The 19910-nt window shown below is 41.9% G+C and overlaps 2 protein-coding genes across 4 annotated transcripts; one reads left to right on the forward strand and one right to left on the reverse strand.

The window, feature by feature from the left end:
• Positions 1 to 3771: 3771 nt before the first annotated feature.
• RBSN (rabenosyn, RAB effector) lies at positions 3772 to 17409 on the forward strand. 3 transcript variants are annotated; one of them, XM_058812779.1, is made up of 11 exons: positions 3772 to 4122; positions 5358 to 5501; positions 7292 to 7392; positions 8000 to 8045; positions 8140 to 8301; positions 9196 to 9437; positions 10247 to 10317; positions 11983 to 12069; positions 12492 to 12594; positions 13034 to 13108; positions 13992 to 17409. In XM_058812779.1, the coding sequence occupies exons 1-11, from the start codon at positions 3960 to 3962 to the stop codon at positions 15069 to 15071; spliced, it is 2274 nt and encodes a 757-aa protein (XP_058668762.1). In that variant the 5' UTR covers positions 3772 to 3959; the 3' UTR covers positions 15072 to 17409. The 3 variants fall into 3 exon arrangements, with proteins under 3 accessions (XP_058668762.1, XP_058668763.1, XP_058668764.1); XM_058812780.1 differs by lacking the exon at positions 3772 to 4122 and adding an exon at positions 4140 to 4240; XM_058812781.1 differs by lacking the exon at positions 3772 to 4122 and having other exon boundaries at positions 5361 to 5497.
• A 573-nt stretch (positions 17410 to 17982) lies between these two features.
• On the reverse strand, positions 17983 to 19469 carry MRPS25 (mitochondrial ribosomal protein S25). Its single transcript, XM_058813062.1, has 4 exons — positions 19298 to 19469; positions 19071 to 19177; positions 18697 to 18784; positions 17983 to 18472 (listed from the first exon to the last, which is right to left on the reverse strand). The coding sequence occupies exons 1-4, from the start codon at positions 19429 to 19431 to the stop codon at positions 18286 to 18288; spliced, it is 516 nt and encodes a 171-aa protein (XP_058669045.1). The 5' UTR covers positions 19432 to 19469; the 3' UTR covers positions 17983 to 18285.
• Positions 19470 to 19910: the final 441 nt, after the last annotated feature.

The raw sequence follows: 19910 nt of genomic DNA on the forward strand, positions 1-19910 counted from the left end.
ACCAATATGACAGATTATTCAGCAGTGTTAAGGGACCAAACAAACTTGAGATGATGACTGGCTTGCAGGTATCCAAGCAGTTAATCAACAAATCAGATAAAAGGGGCTCAACAAGCTGCCACTCTTACAAACCATGAGGCTGTCAGTTTGGATTGATGAGACTGCAAACGCAGTAAAAATCATGGATTTGGCATGGAAATGTAGCTTCTATCCTGTCTACATAGACCAATTAAACAGATTTGTTATGTATCAAAATGTTTAGTATAAGCAACTTGAGTATACTGAATATATGAGCTTTGGTAAAATGAACAGCAACATGAAAATATTTTAGTTCTCTGAACAAAATAAAAAAATACAGGAAATTTTAGGTCAGATCCACCTAAACAAGCAAACAAACCATCTTCTCTGATGAATTAAAAAAAAAGATCATTAACATTGTAAGATGAGTTTTGTGCTACCTATTTCAATGTTAGGAAATTTAAAATTAATTTTTAAAAAATCTATCATTAAATTATAAAATTGAATTTAGGTAAATTTAGAAAACAGCATTAAATTAAATTAAGTGACTGTTTTGTTTAGGGAATATTTAGGGAATACAAAGAATATTCTGAAGAACAGTCTGATTTTTCACTCTGCTTACACTCTGTTTAGAAAGTCTATACTGAACTCAATGCTGTTAAATTTCAGGTATTTTAAACCTTTTTTTCACTATGTTTGTGAAAAACATTCCACTTGAATACCCTGAGAAGTAGACAGGCATCATTAGCATTTACCTCGCCTGTGCAGAGGTCAGATTCCATTATTAAACATTCCAAATAGTACTGAAGGTATTACAAGAAGTCGAAGAACACAGATGACGCCAACTGGAACATATTTCTGATTGAGCTGTGCCATGGCTACAGGACCAACTGCATCCCCTTCTCAGCCGTATTCCGAAATTCAGTCCACTGAAATTTCTCCTCTTGGACATCAGTAGCAATTACCAATTTAGCAACAGACCAGGTCCTAAAATTCACAGTTAAGAATTATCACAACTCACAAACATATTTTACCACTTACTTTCTTACTGTTTGCAAAGAACCTTGACCGTGGCAGAGGAGTTACCTAAGAGATGTGGGCTTTTGTCATCTGAGCTTTTATATCCTAGCGGCAGGATGAGGCAGTACAAGTCCAACGTAACTGCTGGAGCGAGTCCTGTGCTACTGCTGGCTTGCATTCATTCCCTGTGAACCATTACTGATAAAATGAAGCCCCCAAGAGAACCTGTAGAATTGCAGTAAGGTTTTTGTCCCCAAATACCTCTTCCTATTGCAACTAGCTGGATGAAGACAAATTAATTTTTGAAGCACTGTAAACTGAATTGCTATAGACTGATCTGGATGTTTTCACTTTGTGAACACTCTCTGTATGGGGAAGTGTGATGAGACTGACCAAATAACAGCAGCCAAAGTCTTTTTGTTTATACCAGCACAAAACTAGATCATGCTCAACATCTGTTAAGGGATATGGAAACTCAAATTTCCCTTTGAGGAAACTGATAGCATTCCCACACATCACTGTATCTGGCCTAACTTTGTAGTATCAGTTCTCTAATTGTCTCTGAGATATTTCCAGTAAGTCTAATACCCTCATAAAGACCCAAATCATATTGAGAGGTGGAGTCACTTCATGGGGAATGAGTTTCTCAGGAAGGGATGAAGTCCACTTATATTCAGAAACAGGCAAACAAGTGGCATTTTTCTTTAAAAACGCTGAATTAAATTTCTCTTTTCAAGAGTGATTGACACTACACAGTGTTTTATCAGTACTTGAAGAAGATTCATTTGGTGAGATGTGTTCTCATATCTGAGGTGAAATGTAGAACATGCAAAGGAGCACAATTAAGTGAAGACACAGTGAAATGTTTGATTTCCTGTGCAGACCCCACCATGCCATCATCCTCCTCACAACTCACTGCAGGCAGTCCTCACTGCATGGTTTGTATCCCAACAGGAGGCTACCAGACTTCAATTGTTCTATTTACCACTTTAATTAGCCTTTAACACTTTATTTTTGAAACAGAGCAGTTAGTGAAGCTGTGGAGAGACAGGGCTGAAGAAACAGCTTGCTGTTCTGAACAGCCTCGCTTTTCCTTACACACCTGATTCTTACTACCTGGGAACGGCAAGACAGGATGGACTGCCCGGGTCAACAGGGCCCACAGCCCACGGCCGGGGAAAAACCTTTACAAACCTTTACAGCGAGCGGGGCGCGAGGCACGGCCGAGGCTGCTCCCGGACGGGCCCGGGGTGCCATCTAGTGACCGCCACGGCTCCCGTCCTTCACCCTTATGCCAGCTCCCTACACATTCGTGACAAATCAAGCACATGAAGCGGGAACCAGAAAACTGAAACACCAACAGAAACTTCCCTAAAAGTTCTGCGATATGGATCTTGCAGTTCTTCTAGAGACACGTGCATCGCTGTCGTGTTCTTTCACTGCTCAGTGAGTTATAACTCACTGGCCTCAACCGAGGACAAAAGGAGCAACAACGAAGGCAGCTGGCGCCACTTGGTGGCGCAGGTATGGCTGATCACCAGGAAACTGCCCGGCTCCAGCAAATCCAGACACCACAGCAGGTGAACCCTCGAAGACGCTGAGCTTCAGGCTGGTTCTCTTCCACCCCACTCTATCACGATCCGGGCTGAAAAGCTTTTGAAGGGCTTAATATAGAGGGTAGAAGAGTAGGGCATGATGAATCAAAGTCCACCTTTAATGGATAGGACTCAAGTGTAAATAGCATTGCCACGAAAAAACTCTCTGCCTCCAAGAGCTTGTAATCCCAACACATGAAGCCAAAGTGTGGTCACACACTCCTATTGTTTCTATTCGACTGGGAGTGTGTGAGAGAAGGGACCGCTGCCAGCTGAGACTAAACAAAAGCCGGCATCAGAAAGGGGGACACTGGAAATGCCCTGCCGTTGATTCACACAAATCTTTGTCAGGACGCAAGTAGTGGGATTCCTGGGCTTCGTCTACGGCTGAATACACGACCGGCTGTTCTGGTTTGCAGTTTTGGGACACTTCCTTTAGGAAGATTAGGTAGGCTGGGAAAGGGAATGTGGAGCGTGTTGGTATTGGCAACGGTGGTGCTCTCGAGAGTGCTCAGCGGTTAGGACACAGCACAGACCCCTCAGCGCTGTGGGAACGGTCCCAGGGCACCGGGGCGGGTTGGGGCGGCAGCGGGACGTGTGTCCCCTACGTGACAGAACCGTCCCGTCCTGGTGAGGACTCTGTCACCGCAGCTCTGCGGGCCCGTTACCTGGGCCTACTGCAAGGCGGCTGGATACAGCGAGCGGTCCTGGCCTCAGAAGAGACAGCCATCACGCTGCCGGCCCTCCGCGTCCGCTCCCGACCAACATCGATAGCTCGGCGCTCGGCAGCCTCCCCGCCGTGTCGGACGAGCCCTCCTTGTCCCCGCCCTTTCCTCTCATCGATGGCTCGGCGCCCGCCCCGCCCTCAGCCGCGCTCTGCCGCTCCCGGCAGCCGGGACGGGCCGCGGCCGCCCTGCTTTGTCGACAGTCACCGGCCGCCCGGGCGCTGAGGTGAGGTAGGCCCTGCCCCGGGCGTTTCCCGGGCCGTCCCTGGGCTGTCGCTGGGCCACGGACCCTCAGGCGGGCGGAGCAGCCCTCAGCGGCCTCTCCGCCGGCGGGCGGTGCGCCTCAAGCCCCGCCCATCTCCCTGCGCGGCCTCTCTCCTGCCCTGGGCGGGGCCTGCGCGGGGCCGCGGAAGGGACCGGGAGGGACCGGAAGGGACCGGGAGGGGAACCCTTGGAGGGGCTCGCGCCCAGCCCGGGGCCTTCTGCCTTCTTTCATGCGCCGCCGGTCGCACGGCCCTGGCCTGGTTCGTTTCAGGCAGTGCCTGATGACGATGCGGCCCCCGCATCCCGGCAGCCGCTGAAGGCAGCGCGCGCGGCCGCGATGGCGTCGGGCTGCCCGGCGGCCTTCGGGGACCCGACCGAAGTGCGCGAGGGCTTCCTGTGCCCGCTGTGCCTGAAGGATCTCCAGGCGTTCCGGCAGCTCCAGGCGCACTACGAGGAGCAGCACTCGGGCGAAGACCGGGACGTCAGGGCGCAGCTGCGAAGTAAGGGTGGCCGCGGTAAACGCGTTCGGCTTGGCCGTGGGAAATCCCTGCTCGTATTTCGAGTGCTCCCAAATGTCTGACAACAATAAAATATTAATTGAAGGGACTTACAGGCGAGGTATGCAGTTCCATTCTTCCGTAAATCTCCTTGGGCCAAGCACAGTATTCACCTTCTCCCGATACTTTCCATAAATTGATTCTAAAGCAGGGGCTAACGGACGTTGCTCTTCAAATGTTTGATTTTATGCACAATTTTTACTATTGACCTTTTTGGCTTTTTTGTTTATCGGAAAACTCAAAATTATACTAACCCAGTGAATACCCAAGAATTACTTGAAGACTGTGGAGAATATGGAGAATCTCTGGTACTTGCCAAGTTCCAGTTCAATAATTTCTTGTTTTGACAGTAGATAAAACTGTGGTTGCAGTTAAAGTGTGAAGTTAAGAACTGTTGTTACATGGTAAAGTATGTGGATGGTGGAGCTAGCAGGAGATGCTGGGAGTGCTCCATATCTGTTATGGATTTCCACCTTTCAGTAATGTTTGGAAAATCTCTTTGAATTTTGTTTTACTAAGATATTTCCCTTATTTTACTCCCTTGTGTGCCCAATGTCATTTTGTATTGACAACGTCATTTTATATTGAGAGAACAATGTTTAAAATCTAGTGATAATTCTCTGTGGTTCCTGCAAAACTCTGGTTTTAGTATGCTCGAGGTAGTGGCCTGGCAGTCTTGATTTTTTTTTTTTTTTCCTCTTGAGATAGATTTTTGAAGTATTAACTAATTTTCTTGGTGAAACCCTAACCCTAACACTGGATTGTTACAAGCACACTGAAATTGGTAGCTTGTGCAATAAGACAAGGCATGTGTTGAACGTTCTTGAATCTGAAGAAAATAATAGGGAATTATGAGAATTAAGATAAAACTGTATGATGCCCCGTGCAGTGAGACAGGTACCGTACTTTAAGATATGTTACTGTTTTACAGTGAAGTCTGACAATGGTCTTCTCTCTTGTCCTTAGGACCTCATGCTGCTTTATGACAGAAAACAGAGAGCATTTTGTGTCGTCTGTGGTGCTCTGAACTGCATTTTTCTTCTAAGAATATTTTGAGGATAAATTTATCCAGGAAAAATATTTCTGCTAAAAGACGAGGAATATTCTATACTGGCTTCACATGACAAATATTTGGTGACTACCTGATATGTTAGATAACTTGGGTTTATTTTTTTTAGATTTAGTCCAGAAGGCCAAAAGAGCAAAGAAGAAGTTGCTGAAACAAGAAGATGATGACAGAACTGATTCTGGATCTCAGGAACGATATGAGTCATTCAGCTATGGTGGAGTAGATCCATACATGTGGGAGCCTCAGGAAGTAGGTAGGAGAGCTAGGAAGCAATACACAGTGGGGATAAGTTTTGGACAAGTGCTACACTATTGCTGAAGTGGCTTGGAATTGTGTCTGTGCTGCACTGGATTTGCTAGCAGGGGTTATGGTTTGCACACTGACTGAGCAGCCTAATTGCATTGGGTGGAGTGTGGGTAAAACATGGTTAATGGGGAGAAGAAAAGACAGGTATAGAATCAGTACCCAAACTCCCCTTCAGGGAGCTGTTAGTCATGTCATTGTTGCTGTCCTGCTGAGATCTGCTTAGTCTGTGTTTACCTCTGTGCAGCTAGCTTCATCTTGTGACTTTACAAAACAGAAAACTCACTAATTAAAAGCTAAGTTATAAGTGTATAAAATCTCTAGCTTTTGGGCTACACTTAAAGTAGCTGTTAGTTTGCATGTTCAACAAAAAGATTATCCATCTATTTAAACATTTTTTCCTTGGATTTGCGGTGGCAATCACCTCTTATTAAAAGGGGGCTTACTTTAAAATGACCAAGTTATAAAACCAAACAACAAACAAACTCCACTCCTCTGAATATAAATCTACATTTGTAGAATTTCAAGGATATTGACTGAGCCTGTAATTATAAATACTGCTACTGGCAGTTGCCTGTACTATAACTGAAATACCATGGTTATTTTTGGAGAAGGAAGCAGCACCATCTTTTGTGGATCTTGGGAAAATTTCCACTATGGTGCTGCCAAACTAGGACTGAGTCCTTTGGGTCTGCAAGGTCTGAGTTCTGTATATTTCTTTACTTCTGACTTTGTAACTATCTGAGCAGCAATCATAGTGTAAATATTAGCTAAGAATAAGTTTAGGGAGAAGGTTTATGAACATTAGAGAAGTGAGAACTGCTTTCTGATGAGCGTTGAGAAGATAAACCATAGAGATTTTGGCATGTGATTTGATGGATCAGTGAAAGGGATTGTGTCTCCAAAGTAGTGGCTTAAATCAGTGACCCAGAGGGACTCTTTCGCTTCTGTGAATGCATCTTTGGAGATTTTTGGTTACCCCGTTAGCATGAGGAAGTGAGATTCTTACATTTACATAGGTTGTAGCAAAAAGTAACATCTGATTTTGAATTTTGCCAGCTGGAAGAAAGATATTTTTTTGGGTTGGTTGGTTAGTTTGGGGTCTTTAGTTTTTTGTCTATAAGTTTGATTTTTAATACCTCCTTACTTGGAAAAGGAGTAATCTTAAACCAATATTATTGACTATGAATTGTAGATATCTTAGAGATGCTATATAGTCCTTTTCAATACTTGGTGACCAGTTTTCTGCAAATCTAAACTCTCATCAAGGATTTGATTCAGGCCCCTAAATGTGTAGAGATGATCAGAAATCTGAAACAAAGCTGCTGCTGCATAGACCTTCAGTAATCCTTGGGTGTGCTTCTTCCCTTTGCTCAACATGTAGCCAGGAAACTAAAGGGAGCTGGTTTTGAGAACGCTGCTGGTAGGTAACAGCTTACCAAATGTAATTGTAAATGTAATGAAGATGCAGAAAAAAAATGATTGCAGATTTTCTTTTTAACACAGTGCTGCTTGTTTTCTGTAGTAGAAGTAAACCACTGTTTATTGCTAGCCTGAATATTAGGCTTTAACTAGCATGTTTTATTTACAACAACACTGAAAATGTAGGGTTCCAATGTGTCTTTAAAATTGAATTTGAACATGATAAGGGTGAAAAGAAGAGACATCTGTCTTTCAAGTGACATTTAAATCCATACAGAGTACTTGGGTGATCAGGACAACTTTCTGTTATCCCTGCAGGTGCTATGAGAAGCCATCTTTCTGAATTCAAGAAACACCGAGCAGCCAGGATTGATCACTATGTAGTTGAAGTCAATAAGTTAATAATCAGGTTAGAAAAGGTAAATTTGGTGCTTCTTAATATTCCAGCCTTCTAAATGTTTCCTAGATTTAAAAAAAAAAAGCTATTTCAGTATGAATACATTTTTTATAAAAGGTCCTAAACTATGACTCTCTTTATGCATTACCTTGAGAACTGTGCATGATTTGACTCTGTGCCATGGGTATTATTTCCGGTTCTATGCACCATTTTCAAGCTGAAGATGCTACTTTCACATGCTTCAAGAGCCATTTGTTCTCCTGTTTTATTTTCTCCATGTTTACTTCACTAAATTGCTCCCCGATATTTTTATCATGATTCTTCCAGCTTTTCATTCTTCAAAATCTGCCAGTGGTACACCTGCATTTTGGCTCAGATGCAGTTATGTTGGCTGCAAAAGATTATGTCCAAAATGTCCTGATTTGTACAGGTTTGATAAGTCATTGTTTAGCACTGGTATTAATATGGAATTAGAAAAAAAATGAAAGTTGCATAAGTCTGGTGTCAAACCAGCTGAAACTCCTCTCTCTTAAAAAAAAAACAGGTTTCTTTTTCTTGTTGGGCTGAGTTGTGTTGGGTTTTTTCCTTGCAAAAGTATAATCTTCTTGAATATATTTATCTTCAACCAGCTGACATCATTTGACAGAGCAAACACTGAGTCAGCTAAAATAAGAGGTTAGTGTGAGCTTATCTGAGACTATTTGCCCCTATAGTCTAACCAGCTGAGGAATCAATTGAACACTTATGTGGTGTATATTTCTGCTCACAGCTATAGAGAAGTCTGTTGTGCCTTGGGTCAGTGATCAGGATGTTCCATTTTGCCCAGACTGTGGCAGTAAGTTCAGTATCCGAAACCGACGTCACCACTGCCGCCTTTGTGGGTCTATTATGTGCAAGAAGTGCATGCAATTTGTCAGTCTTCCTTTAGCAAGTAAGTACTTAAGAGTTAATTCTTTGTTTTCTTAGCTCACTTTGGGTGCATCCTGGCTTTTTGCCATTAGAAAAAAATATGCTGCTAATAGTCTGGCTCTGCAGAAAACTTCCATTCAGTTTCATGCAGACTCTTGCCTGTGAAGCACAATACAAGGAATTATTTCTCCACTCTTTTTCTCTGTTCTTCAGATTTGGAAGTGTTGCATAACACTGAAAAATTTACTAGAAGTAATAGTCATAATAGTAAATAAAAAAATACTAAGAAGTAAAAAAGTAGAAACTCCTGGTAAATATAGGTATTATTTATTCTACTGAGTACTATAACTATGGAGCTATTAGCTTTAGGAACTGCCAAGGTTCCAATATTTTGGATTTTTCCAGTTTTGTTTGTGTTGTCCAAATGTTAGACCTTGGGACAGCAACTTAGGGAAATTTATGTGTAGGTCTTTAAGAACTACTGGAAACTTTTATCTTTCTCATCTTGCACTGGAGAGCAGACTGTATGTTCTGTGGAGATAAATGACATTAACTGTGCTTTTCAGAGTGTGCAAGCACAATGCCTGGATACCATTATCATACCTGTTCTACACATTGTTTTGTGACTGTGCAGGCTCAAACCTGAGAATGCTTGCAGGCATAAGCAATGTCGGTGATGCTCAACAGTCTGCTCTCTAGCTAGTTTTAAATACAACAAGATTTGCAGTGAAGACCCAAATTCTGACTTGCAGTCATGGTTGTCATGCAATCCTTGCATGTCTTTCAGCAGACTGTTTCAACTTAGTTTTTTAGTACCACCTGAATGTAAAGTTTCTGTTAAAGGGCAGTTTGTTTGTGTTGGTAAAATCTGTTGGCTTTTCCAGTTACTGTGAAATTACATGTGTATAACTTTCAGGCAAACTCACTAGTGCCAGCAGAGAGGCCTTGGGTTCTCATACAAGCCCAAACTCCTCACCCAGCAGTGTCCACGGCTCCCGCCGTGGCAGCATTAGCAGTATAAGCAGCGTGAACTCTGTTCTGGATGAGAAAGATGATGAACAAATACGTTGTTGTCAGCACTGCAAAGACACCCTGTTGAAAAGAGAGCAACAGATTGATGAGAAAGAATACACACCAGAGATTGTGAAACTCTATGAGGTAAGTCAAGCTGTGTGCTACAGCATATATGTCAGCAAAAATGGTCAGTACTTGACTTTTGGCTTGTTACCTTATGTCTAAACTCTATGACTTAATACTGACTTTTATTAGAAGAGACCATTGGGTGTTCATGCCATGTAGCAAAGACATATCTGAAATGTTGGAATCAATTTCAATATAGTATTTATAGCCCACATTAGCTTCCCACGTATTTTTAAAATACATCTTCATTCTCATCATCTGGAGCTAGTAGTTCAGACATGCCTCTCTCTTAAAATTGTGAACTTGTTTAAACCAGTGAGTGATATACTGTGCATTTGATAGCTGGGCTGCACTGGAACTTGACGTCACCACTGTTGCCATCAGTCCTTACACTGATGGGAAATGCATTTTTTGAACCATCTCTATCAACATTACATTCAAATGCTTTGCAGCAGGTACTGATGATCACCAGATACGTTTTCAGTAGAGTTCACAAGCTCCCCTGATTAGTATTAATTAGAGTTTTTGTTGGTGCTCTTGTTGGTGAAGAGAGGTAAGGCTAGAAGTTGTCCAAGTCAGCCATTCAAACAGCTTCAAGATTCAAAGTCCACCTTGTAGGGGTACAGTAAGTCTTTCTCTGTTTCTGGCAATGCCATATGTGTTCTGGAGATAACTGGAGAGTCTTCTCATCCTGAACAGTTAAAGTGCCTTTCAACCTGGTTAACTTCAAATCTGCACAAGCAGCATGAAAAGATTCATGTCAACAAGTTCTTGCATTAGTATTTTAATGTCTTTTTTTATACGTTTTGTTTTAATATTATAACAAGAAACTCCGACTCTGCATGGAGAAGGTGGACCAGAAGGCACCAGAATACATAAGGATGGCAGAATCACTAAAGTAAGTCCCATTGCTGGCTAACATGTATTTTTCCTCCAAGTGTGAGAGGTAGTAAGGAAGTGGTGTACTAAGGCTGCAGGAGTGTGTAACTTTAAAGAAAAATCAGTTCTTTATTATCTGTTGTCTTCTGGATGCTCTTCAACAATGTAGTACTGAATTAATTATTAATGGTAACATACAGAGGAGAATGTTGTTTGATTTGTTAATTTTTTAAAGCCACTTCCCAGTGAGGCATTGCTGTCGTACTTTGACACATCATCTTTGCAAAAAAGGGAAGTACAGGGCTTGCAATTACTGTGTAAATGAGCCTCTTCAAAACAGCTGCAGTAAGCTGTTGCTGTCCTCAGCTGGGATGCTTTGGCTTCCAAGGAGTGCTAGCAGTAGCAGATCAATGGAACACTTCTGTTCTGTGTAAAGCACCTTCACCTGGCAGTTGTTCTGCGTGTAGCTGGGTACCCTGTGCTGCAGTGGTTAAGCAACAATCTCATGTTTCAGTTTTGTGTGTAATTTCTCTCAGTACTATTCTCTGACTGGGGTAACTTAAGTCTCTCCAGCTCTATCTGCAAGAGGTTGCCAGGTTATAATTTTGGCTCATATAGTGAGAGAAATACATGCATTGGTCTTTGATAGGAAGCATTTCCTTTTGAAAAGTTGAAGTTAATAAATACTGCTATACCTGTCCTTTAGATCTAATGGTTGTAGAAAAATTAGTAACGAGCATGGTTGTAAAAACACTCCTCGCAATAGGAAGAAGTACAGAAGGTGAAAAACCTGCTAAGATGTTACTGCTTTTTGTCATGAGTTCATGAAAGATTGGGTTATGTGGCTTGGCAGCTGGAGAAAAGTAAAAATAAAGATGTCTTGGATAATAGAAGTAAATGTCAGAAAACAACAGGCTTGTTATGGGTGGCATTAAAGATTTCTGACTAGTAGTGTGTCCTGGAAATCAGAATCCTGTGGATAGCAAAGTTGCTTTTGAGAAAGTGATGCTTATAATTTATTTTTGTGATATAAAAAGACAGGGAAACTAAAAACTCATGAAGAGTTTTCCCCACTAAGTCCTAGTTTGTTTTATCAATAAAGTGGCGACTCTAGTAAAGTGCCTGTAATAATTGTATCCCCATATGGTCAGTCATTGACAGGCATTTTAAATACTACACCCTGTCCAGCATAGTCTTTTGCTTTCTGACAAATGCTATTGGAGGTAACTATTGTGCTTTAATGATGTAGTTAGTTACTTAGAGATTTTTCCCACCAAGTTGTCTGGAAAGAAATCCCCACAAAATAGATACATTTGCTAAGCATATGTATATTTTAGATATTACTTTAGAGTGGCATTTTTGTGTTAGAATACAGTTTCTCCTAGAGTAGTAAGTAATAATATATAAGTAATAATAATTTTATATATATTATTAAATAATTGTGTTTAATCATAAATACAGTTATCTTCTATGAAGTGTTTATGTTTGCAAAATTATTATAATTTTCCACTTTTGTCACCAAAAAAAAGTTTTTTTAAACATGAGCTTGAAATAAAATCATTCAGCCCTTTATTGTTAGCAGTTCTTATCAATGTTGAATCTTGGTCATCTTGGATAACTAGTAGTGTTGTACATGTTGTTAACTGGATGCATGACTTACAGTAAAGTTCTGTTTATTCTTTAGTGCTGGGGAATCAGCCTACAACCTTGATCATGCTAATGACTTGAGGGTGGAGATTCAAAAAATGTATGAATTTATAGATGCGTTAAGGTAAAAGATTGTCTCTCTCCCTTTTTCCCCCAGCATGTATGTATCTCTGTTATGACTTAAATATTATATGGATGATCAATATGTCTGCTCAGTTGTAAAGAGCATTTAAAAAGGTAGATGCTGTTCCTGTACACCACTGATTTCTACTTCTTCTCCAGCCTTAAAATTCATGCATTTCTCTTCGGGAAGAATAAGCATAGAGGAAACAAGTAGCAGCACCATTGAGGGGAAAGGAATTGTTTGTTTTGGTTTCTTTGTTTTTCTAAGGCTGAGAGTGGAAAGTGTTGCAAATTGTAATATCCAAAACTGTTTATCTAAAAGAACATCAGAAGTTTTTGATCCAATATTGTCTCTCCACTTTTGTGGCATTTTTCCTAATTTTGGTTTTGAACTGATGAAGCTGTATGTTTTCTTTGATTCAGTAAGAAGATTTTGAGTCTAGGCTTGCACGAAGATCCTCAACCTCATCCTAAAATACTACAACTTCAGCGAATGATAAGATATTCAGCTACACTTTTTGTTCAGGTGAATAGAGCATATGCTGTGAGATGAATGTACATTTTAGATTGTGTTCTCTTCTTTGCCAGGCATCCCCGTGGTTTGAAACTATTTTGGCAGGGGCCTTAGTTATGTACATTTTCTGCATTTTCTCTAGTTCTCCTAATGACTTATGATAGCCTTAAATAAGCTGTCTTGAACACAGATTTTTCACTCAGAGCAGCATTGCGCCTGGGGAACCCAAGAGGTGTGTGAGCCTTGGCTCTTCCTCTTGCTGAGGTATGAGCCCACACAGCAGTGCAGGTGTGGCAGCAGAGATGTGTGGAGACCTGCAGCAGGGACTGCAGTGTAGAAGCATCTTTGATGTGTTTGTGGGGTTTCTGCTGGTAGTATCTCTCTTCTCAAGGACTTGAAAAATGGGCTGAATACCTGCAAGCAATGCTGTAAGTATTTCAATTTTTGCCAGGAAAAACTGCTTGGCCTAATGTCCCTGCCAACTAAGGATCAGTATGAAGAACTGAAGAAGAGAAGACTGAATATGGTAAGACGGGTTGGGATCTGTTACATCTTGTTTCAGGCTTTCTCTTAGATACAAGCCTGGGAGCTATGTGGGGATATGAGTCGCTGCCTTCAACACTGGATTTCAGTTTTTTTTTTTTTCATGCATATTGTCCCATCCCCTTTATCAGGGATTTGCCTAGCTGCTGCTTTGTTCTGCCCAGAACAGAAGTAGGTGGGCACAAAGGTGGACACTTCTAGGAAGCAGCAGGGAGTTGGGTGCATGGGCTGTTTCTGGTGCAGTGTGTGCAGAGCAAGCTCTGAAGTTAGTGTGTTAGTTTATACTGACTTCGAAATTGTGTTCAGGAATTCACTCACATAAGTAGAATTTGGAAAATTCTTTTGTTGGTGGGAAAGAACATACTAGAATAAGGATGCCTCTGCAGGGAGAGAGGCTTTTTTCCTTTAGGAGGGAGGATATCTTTAATTATAAACTAAAGCCAACTTCATCTTGAAGTATAAGTTGAGAAATTAGAATAATCCCACTCCAAAAGCCAGTGATTCAGTGACCTTAAAAACTGATGTTCTATGTGATATGATTGATGTCCAGATCAATCTAGACCACTCTTTGCACAGCTGCATTAGGCATTTTTTTTCCTCTATAAAGAGAATTGTTGCTCCTAGTTTCCCTCAAGTTTGTAGAGGCAGATGTCGTGAGTTTTTCATCAGTATCATCACAAACTCAAGGGAAACATGTAAGGAGTGGTATGAAAGTAAGAATCTTCTGCAAAGTAACCAAAATGGCAGCTGATCCCTTTAAGCGTCAGCCAACAATGTCTTAAGATCGGCTAACTTGTACCTATGGATACTTAGAATGAAATTTTTCAAGCTTGCAGTGTTTTATTACTACATGTTTTTTTGTTTAGGTTGCTCTTGAAGCACAGGGAAGACAAGAGGAAAAGCAGAAGGAATTTATCTCCATATCTGCATCTGCAGTTAATGGTGATGAAACTCACATAAAAAAAGGAACAGTCAAAAAATCTGAAGGCTGGTTGCCCACATCTAGCATTTCGAGAGAGAGCGAGAGAGCAGACCCACTTCTTCAGCAGATTGACAATATCACATCCTTTATTAAGCAAGCAAAGGCAGCTAATAGGATAGATGAGGTCCATACGTTGCAAGAGAACCTGATGCAGCTTCAGGATGAATATGATCAACAACAAACTCTGAAAGCTATTGAGCTTTCTAAAAAACAAGCAGAAGAGGAGGAGATACAGAGGGAGGAACTTCAGGTCCTTCGTGAAAAAGAGTGGGAAAGAGAGCACCATAAATTCATGTCTCAGCATTCAAGGACACGCTCCTTAGACTTCAGAGAAGTCAAACAGCATTTGGATGTTACTTGGATCAAAGGGGACACAAGTTTTGAAACTCCTGTTGAGCAGCTGCCAGCAAAAGAGCACTCGACCTTCACACTCAAACCCCAGAATGTCCCACAGTGTGACAAAGACCGTGATCAGCCAGCCTGTCTAAACCCCTTTGAGGATGAAGCAGATACCCCTCAAGTAGAAGATCCTGCTAATCCATTTGCCAAAGACACCTCTCCAGTGGTTTCTTTCTCTAACACAGCTCAGCAAAGTGATAAAAAAGAATATAATCCATTTGAAAGTGAGGAGGAGGATGAACAAAGTAATGGAGCATCTGGCAGTACTTCAAACCCCTTTGAAGAGGATGAAAATCCATTTGAAAAGCCTGGGGGCAGTTGGAATTCAGGGAATCCATTTGAAGAGGGATCCTCTATCAATCCCTTTGAAGTGGAGGATGGCAGTGAGATCTCTGGAGAGGAGGCTATAGAGGAAGAGCTGCTTCTCCAACAGATAGATAATATTAAAGCTTATATATTTGATGCCAAACATAGTGGACGACTGGATGAGGTGGAGGTACTGACAGAGAACTTAAAGGAACTGAAACACACCTTAGCAAAGCAGAAAGAGAAATCTAACTGCTGAAGCAGCAATAGGGTTGTGTAATAATTCAGTCTGCTGTTAAATATGGGAAAGTAAAGCAGATACAGATAGGAGTACAGATCACAAGAGGGAATTGGGAAAATCCTGACTTTAAAGCACTTTCATTTAGACATAGCCACTACTACGCAGTCTTGAAGAAAGAATCACTGAGGAATGCTGCTGGTCTCAAAAGCTTAGAGTAAGAAATTTTAAAATAACTTTTTACAGCACTTTTTAATGGTAACTGGTCTTACTGAATGCTTATTTTGGTCCAGGGGTTAAGTGGTAATAGGGAACTATGATGTGGAAGTGGTTGGAATATTAGTTTGCCCTCTTTCCTGCTTTCTGCTGTAGTGTTGGCCTTTCATGTGTGGCTTTGACTAAAAAGAGATGAAAACTTTTCTAATACTTCTTCATCTTCTCCTGACCCAGGATAGTTGAACTGCTAAGGGTGTTCTGGCAATGTGTTGTTATAGAGCTACTGTGATGCTCTGGGTGCCAACTGTACAGACTCACAGATCAAGTTTATGCAGTGCTAATCAATACATAAAAGGGATCTTAAGACTGAGAAAAACTTTCTTAACTGATCTTAGTATGAGTAACTTTTTAGTATCTGTATAAAGATTCCCAAGTAAAATTTGAATGCTTCATCACTTCTGGTTTCCCATTTGCTCTGAGCGAAAATGATGGTGTTGTAGCATCGTGCTGGCTTCAGGCCTGCTCATGAGGGAGCAAGCATTTGCTTATTTCCAGGGAAAGGAACATCAGGCCAGCAACACTTCTATCTGTAATATAAAGGGTGAACCTCCAATTGCTTATTACATTATGGAATCTACACATTCCTTTAAATCCTCTGGGCGACAGAATGATCATGCTTGTTATATTTGTGAGAGTGGAATATTTTGTAGCATCCAAGCAACAAAAAATTTTCTTTATAATGGAAAGCTGAGATGCCACTAGAATTTTGTGAAAGCTGGGAGACAAAGTCTGGCTGCAATAGTGCCAAATGGCAATTCTCTCTCATGTTACATTCCCCTCAGTTTTTATGAAAATGAGGCATACCTATTTTAAATAAGAAACTTCAGATTGCAGACCTCTTGTTATCCTGTGGCCTGAGGGATGACCTGGTGACAGCCAGTACCTGTGATGCAGGAGGACCTACATCTGGGCAAATGCAGGGTTTTTGAGAAAGATGGAATCTAACTGCTTTGATTTTTATCTTTGAGAGGCACAGACTCATGTTTGCAGGAGTGGTGGTGGTGAGTTAATCTTAAAGGGTTTATTTAGAACTGAAATAGAGGAAAGTCAGGCAGATTACACTGTATAGCACTAACAATAGTGGCCTTACTCAGAAACGTGAAGTTCTGTGGAATGGGACATATCTTTTAATCATGTCTCTGATATTGGCATAGCTGTAACCCCAACACTGCTTAAGATTTTAGAGACAAGTAACTCTGTTACCTAAAGAGCAGGAACTCTGGTTCCTAGCTGTGAGTAAATGGAGGTAGGGACTTGTGGAACTGTTGTTTAAAAAGACCAAACCATCTATATCCTCACTTAATACAACTAGCAAGGGGTTGAAGTAACTCAGACCAGCCAGTCAAGGATGCCTGATGGTCTGTCTGGTGTAGCCTAATTCTGGGTTTAAAAGGTGTGTAGCAGAGGTTGGCTTAAGACCATGAAGTTCTTATACTGATGTTTTCTTAGAGCTGATTTAGTCCCCAAGTTTTATTTTGCACCAAGTAGAAGAACACAGGATTCTTAAAGGTCTTGACAGAACATAGGTGCTTAGCACCAGATTCATCAAGGCACCAAAAATTGTTGATAACTAAACAGAATCCCTGGAATTATCTAAGAGATAGTAAAAGGCACTTATTTAGGATGGACTTGGTTGCTAGTCAGGAGGATTGCATCCTGCACTATAACCTAATGCTTTTTTAGGTATCAACATGAAAAACTGTTTCAGTGGCTACAGCTTTCTCATTAAAAAGTGGTTTTATCCTGGTTGAAACTGTCCTGCCTTGTTTATATTTTCTGGCTAATACACTAATATGAATATTCTTATTGTATATGTAATACATTATTTTTACAAGCAGGTAACAGACTAGGATACCTCATGATCTTTGTCAGTGTTAACTGTGATAGACTAGACACCTAATAAGAATGGTCTTCACCTCTAATGTGAAGACCTTTGCTGGTATAGGGACTGCTGTGTGGCTTGCAAGGCACAAGGGAATGAAGATGAGTTAAGCATAAAGCTCAATAACTAATAAGCATCGACTTTTGTTACAACTGCATGCACTACTCCGTATGAAAACTTTGTAAAAAGAGATGAAATAAAACAACGTGTTTATTTTGTGTTGTGTTTGTTCTTGGCAATTTGTACAGGATGCTTGCATCAGTGTGAAATTTTGTATTCAACTAATTCAGAAATGCTGCAATACAGTTCTACAGTGACTTGTACATATAAGCCTGACGTAAAGGTCTGTAGAGTAGAGTACAATCTATCATGTTTATACATATTACAGGGATGGTGTAATTGGTGAGGCAGAAACTGTAATGATTCAGAAAGGGTTTTTTTGGTAATTGTAAAACTTGCCTTTTATACACCAATTTTCCCATTCTCCTTTCCTGCTGATATTCCTGACTTGATCAGTGCTTCTCAGAGCTGCAGTATCAACTGCAAAAGTTGTATCTTCCTGGAAATGAGACTCTGAACTTTCTGATTCATAACTACATAAATTAGGAAAGTTCAATTGAGACTGGAGTTATATTATCATTTGTCTGTCTTTAGTTGGTACAATATGGACTTTTGCACCACTTTCTACAAATTATGGAATTCTGTGCTACTTTTAAGATTTAACTTTTTAGTCTAGCCACTCTATCCCAAAGAAAACATGATCTTAGTTTTGCCATAATTGACTACCTGCAGGCATGAATAAGAAATAAGACTATTAATTTTGTTTTCCAGTAATGACCTGCAGTACTTCATAGAACCACAGCTTTTTTTGGTGCCAGTTTTAACTTTTATTTATTTTTCACTTAATAATTCTAGTTGTAGTTGTAAGAAGGCTAATGACGCAGAGTTCTCTGTATTGAATGAACTTGCTTGTTCCTGTTCCCAGGAACTGCTGCCTCTTGTCTCTCACTGAAGCACTTTCATTGTCCAGTCCTGAGGCAAAATAGCTCCATGACTTGAGATCTTGAAATGTCAGGCTCATGCCTCATTTTTCATGGCACCTTTGTATTTTCCCCTCATCTCTTTGGGCAATGGTACAAAAGCAGGACAGGGAACTTGGCCTTCAATCTCACACATGCATTCTCGCAGATGATACTTCTTGGGCCCGAAGGTTGCTGGATGTGATAGTTTTTTCCTTTCTCTTTCTTCTTTTTCAAGCATTTCTCTACAAAAGAGATCTGTTTGTTACTATCAGAAGTCTGACTTGCAATTTTCCTCCCCCTTCCCTGGACCCAGGTTATTAGAAAGATGGTGTTAAAGTTCCTACCTTGTGGACTTTATCTTGCTTGTGTCAGTTTTATCCAGGAAAAGTAGTATTTCCTTCTGTATTCCACAAAAGTTTGTAATATGTATGCTAGATGATGTATTAGCTTACTGCATGCTACTTACTTGCTTTTCCCCAGGATTTTTTTAATGTGCTCTGTTATCTCTTTGTTGGTTTTATCTTCCACGTCTACCACAACTTGTTCTCCACTGTCTGTCAAGAAAAATTCATAATAGTGTATCAGATGATACCACTTCCTCCTGTATGCCATTTTGAGAGGCTTTTACACGCACAGGAATGAAGGATCTACTTCCTCCTGCGGTTAATGTGTAATGTAATATTTTAAGTGGAAAAGCAAAATCTCCATGAGGGTGAGTCATGGGGAGCTGCTAACGGCTAAAGCTCTGTTCCGCTCAAGCAGCCGAGGGCGAAGGGCCCAGGCGCGGCGGGCACCACGCTGCCGTGCGGCTGCTGCGGTCCCCGCGGTGGCGCCACCTACCCAGGTAGAACCGGAGAAAGGGCGAGGGAGTCATGTTCCTGAACAGCATGATCTGCACCCAGGGGTTCTTGTACTGGATCTGGGGGATGTTGAAAAACACGAACTTTCTGGAAGGAAAGAGAAAAGCACACAACGGCTGGCCCGTTGTCGCTGTGGAGGGCGCGGCCCGTGCAAGCCGTGGTGTCTTTGCAGGGGCACCCCGCGCTCCCGCCGCGCCCCGCACTCACCTTGCGCCTTCGCTCAGTTCTCCAGCCGTGTTGTAGTTCACGGTCATCACCTTCACCGAGCTCTTGAACACGACGTCGCCCTGGCTGAGGTACTGCAGGGTCCGGCGCACCGGGAAGCGGCCCTTCATCGGCATCGCGGCGACGGCCGGAAGGGGAGGCAGCGCTCCCGCGCGCCCCCTGGCGGAGGCTCCGCCGCCCCGCCTATCCCGTCCCTGGCAGTACCCGCGGAGGGCGCGCGCTGTGCCCGGGCCCGGCGGCGCGAGGGGCGCGCGGGCCGTGAGGGGCGCGCGGGCCGTGAGGGGCTCGGCGGGTCCCGCGGGCCGTGAGGGGCTCGGCGGGTCCCGCGCGCCGCAGCGACAACTTCGGGGCTACTCAAAGCTTTTGTGTTCACGATGAACTAAAACCTTAGGAAAAGCCCTCTCTCCTCCTAGAGAAGTTCCTTGGAGCCAGTAAGTTAATGAGATTTCTTTTCTATACCAGACCCGGTTAAATCTCTCTCCTAAGATAATCACTGTGGTGAAAGCAAATTGCTGTTTCTCCCTAAAAGATAGTAAATTATGTATTTGGCTTAGAGAGCTCCTGTTCAAGAGAAACTTAAATCAACTTCAAAATA

This window comes from Ammospiza caudacuta, chromosome 12 (assembly GCF_027887145.1).
Source record: "Ammospiza caudacuta isolate bAmmCau1 chromosome 12, bAmmCau1.pri, whole genome shotgun sequence".
Classification (NCBI taxonomy): domain Eukaryota; kingdom Metazoa; phylum Chordata; class Aves; order Passeriformes; family Passerellidae; genus Ammospiza; species Ammospiza caudacuta.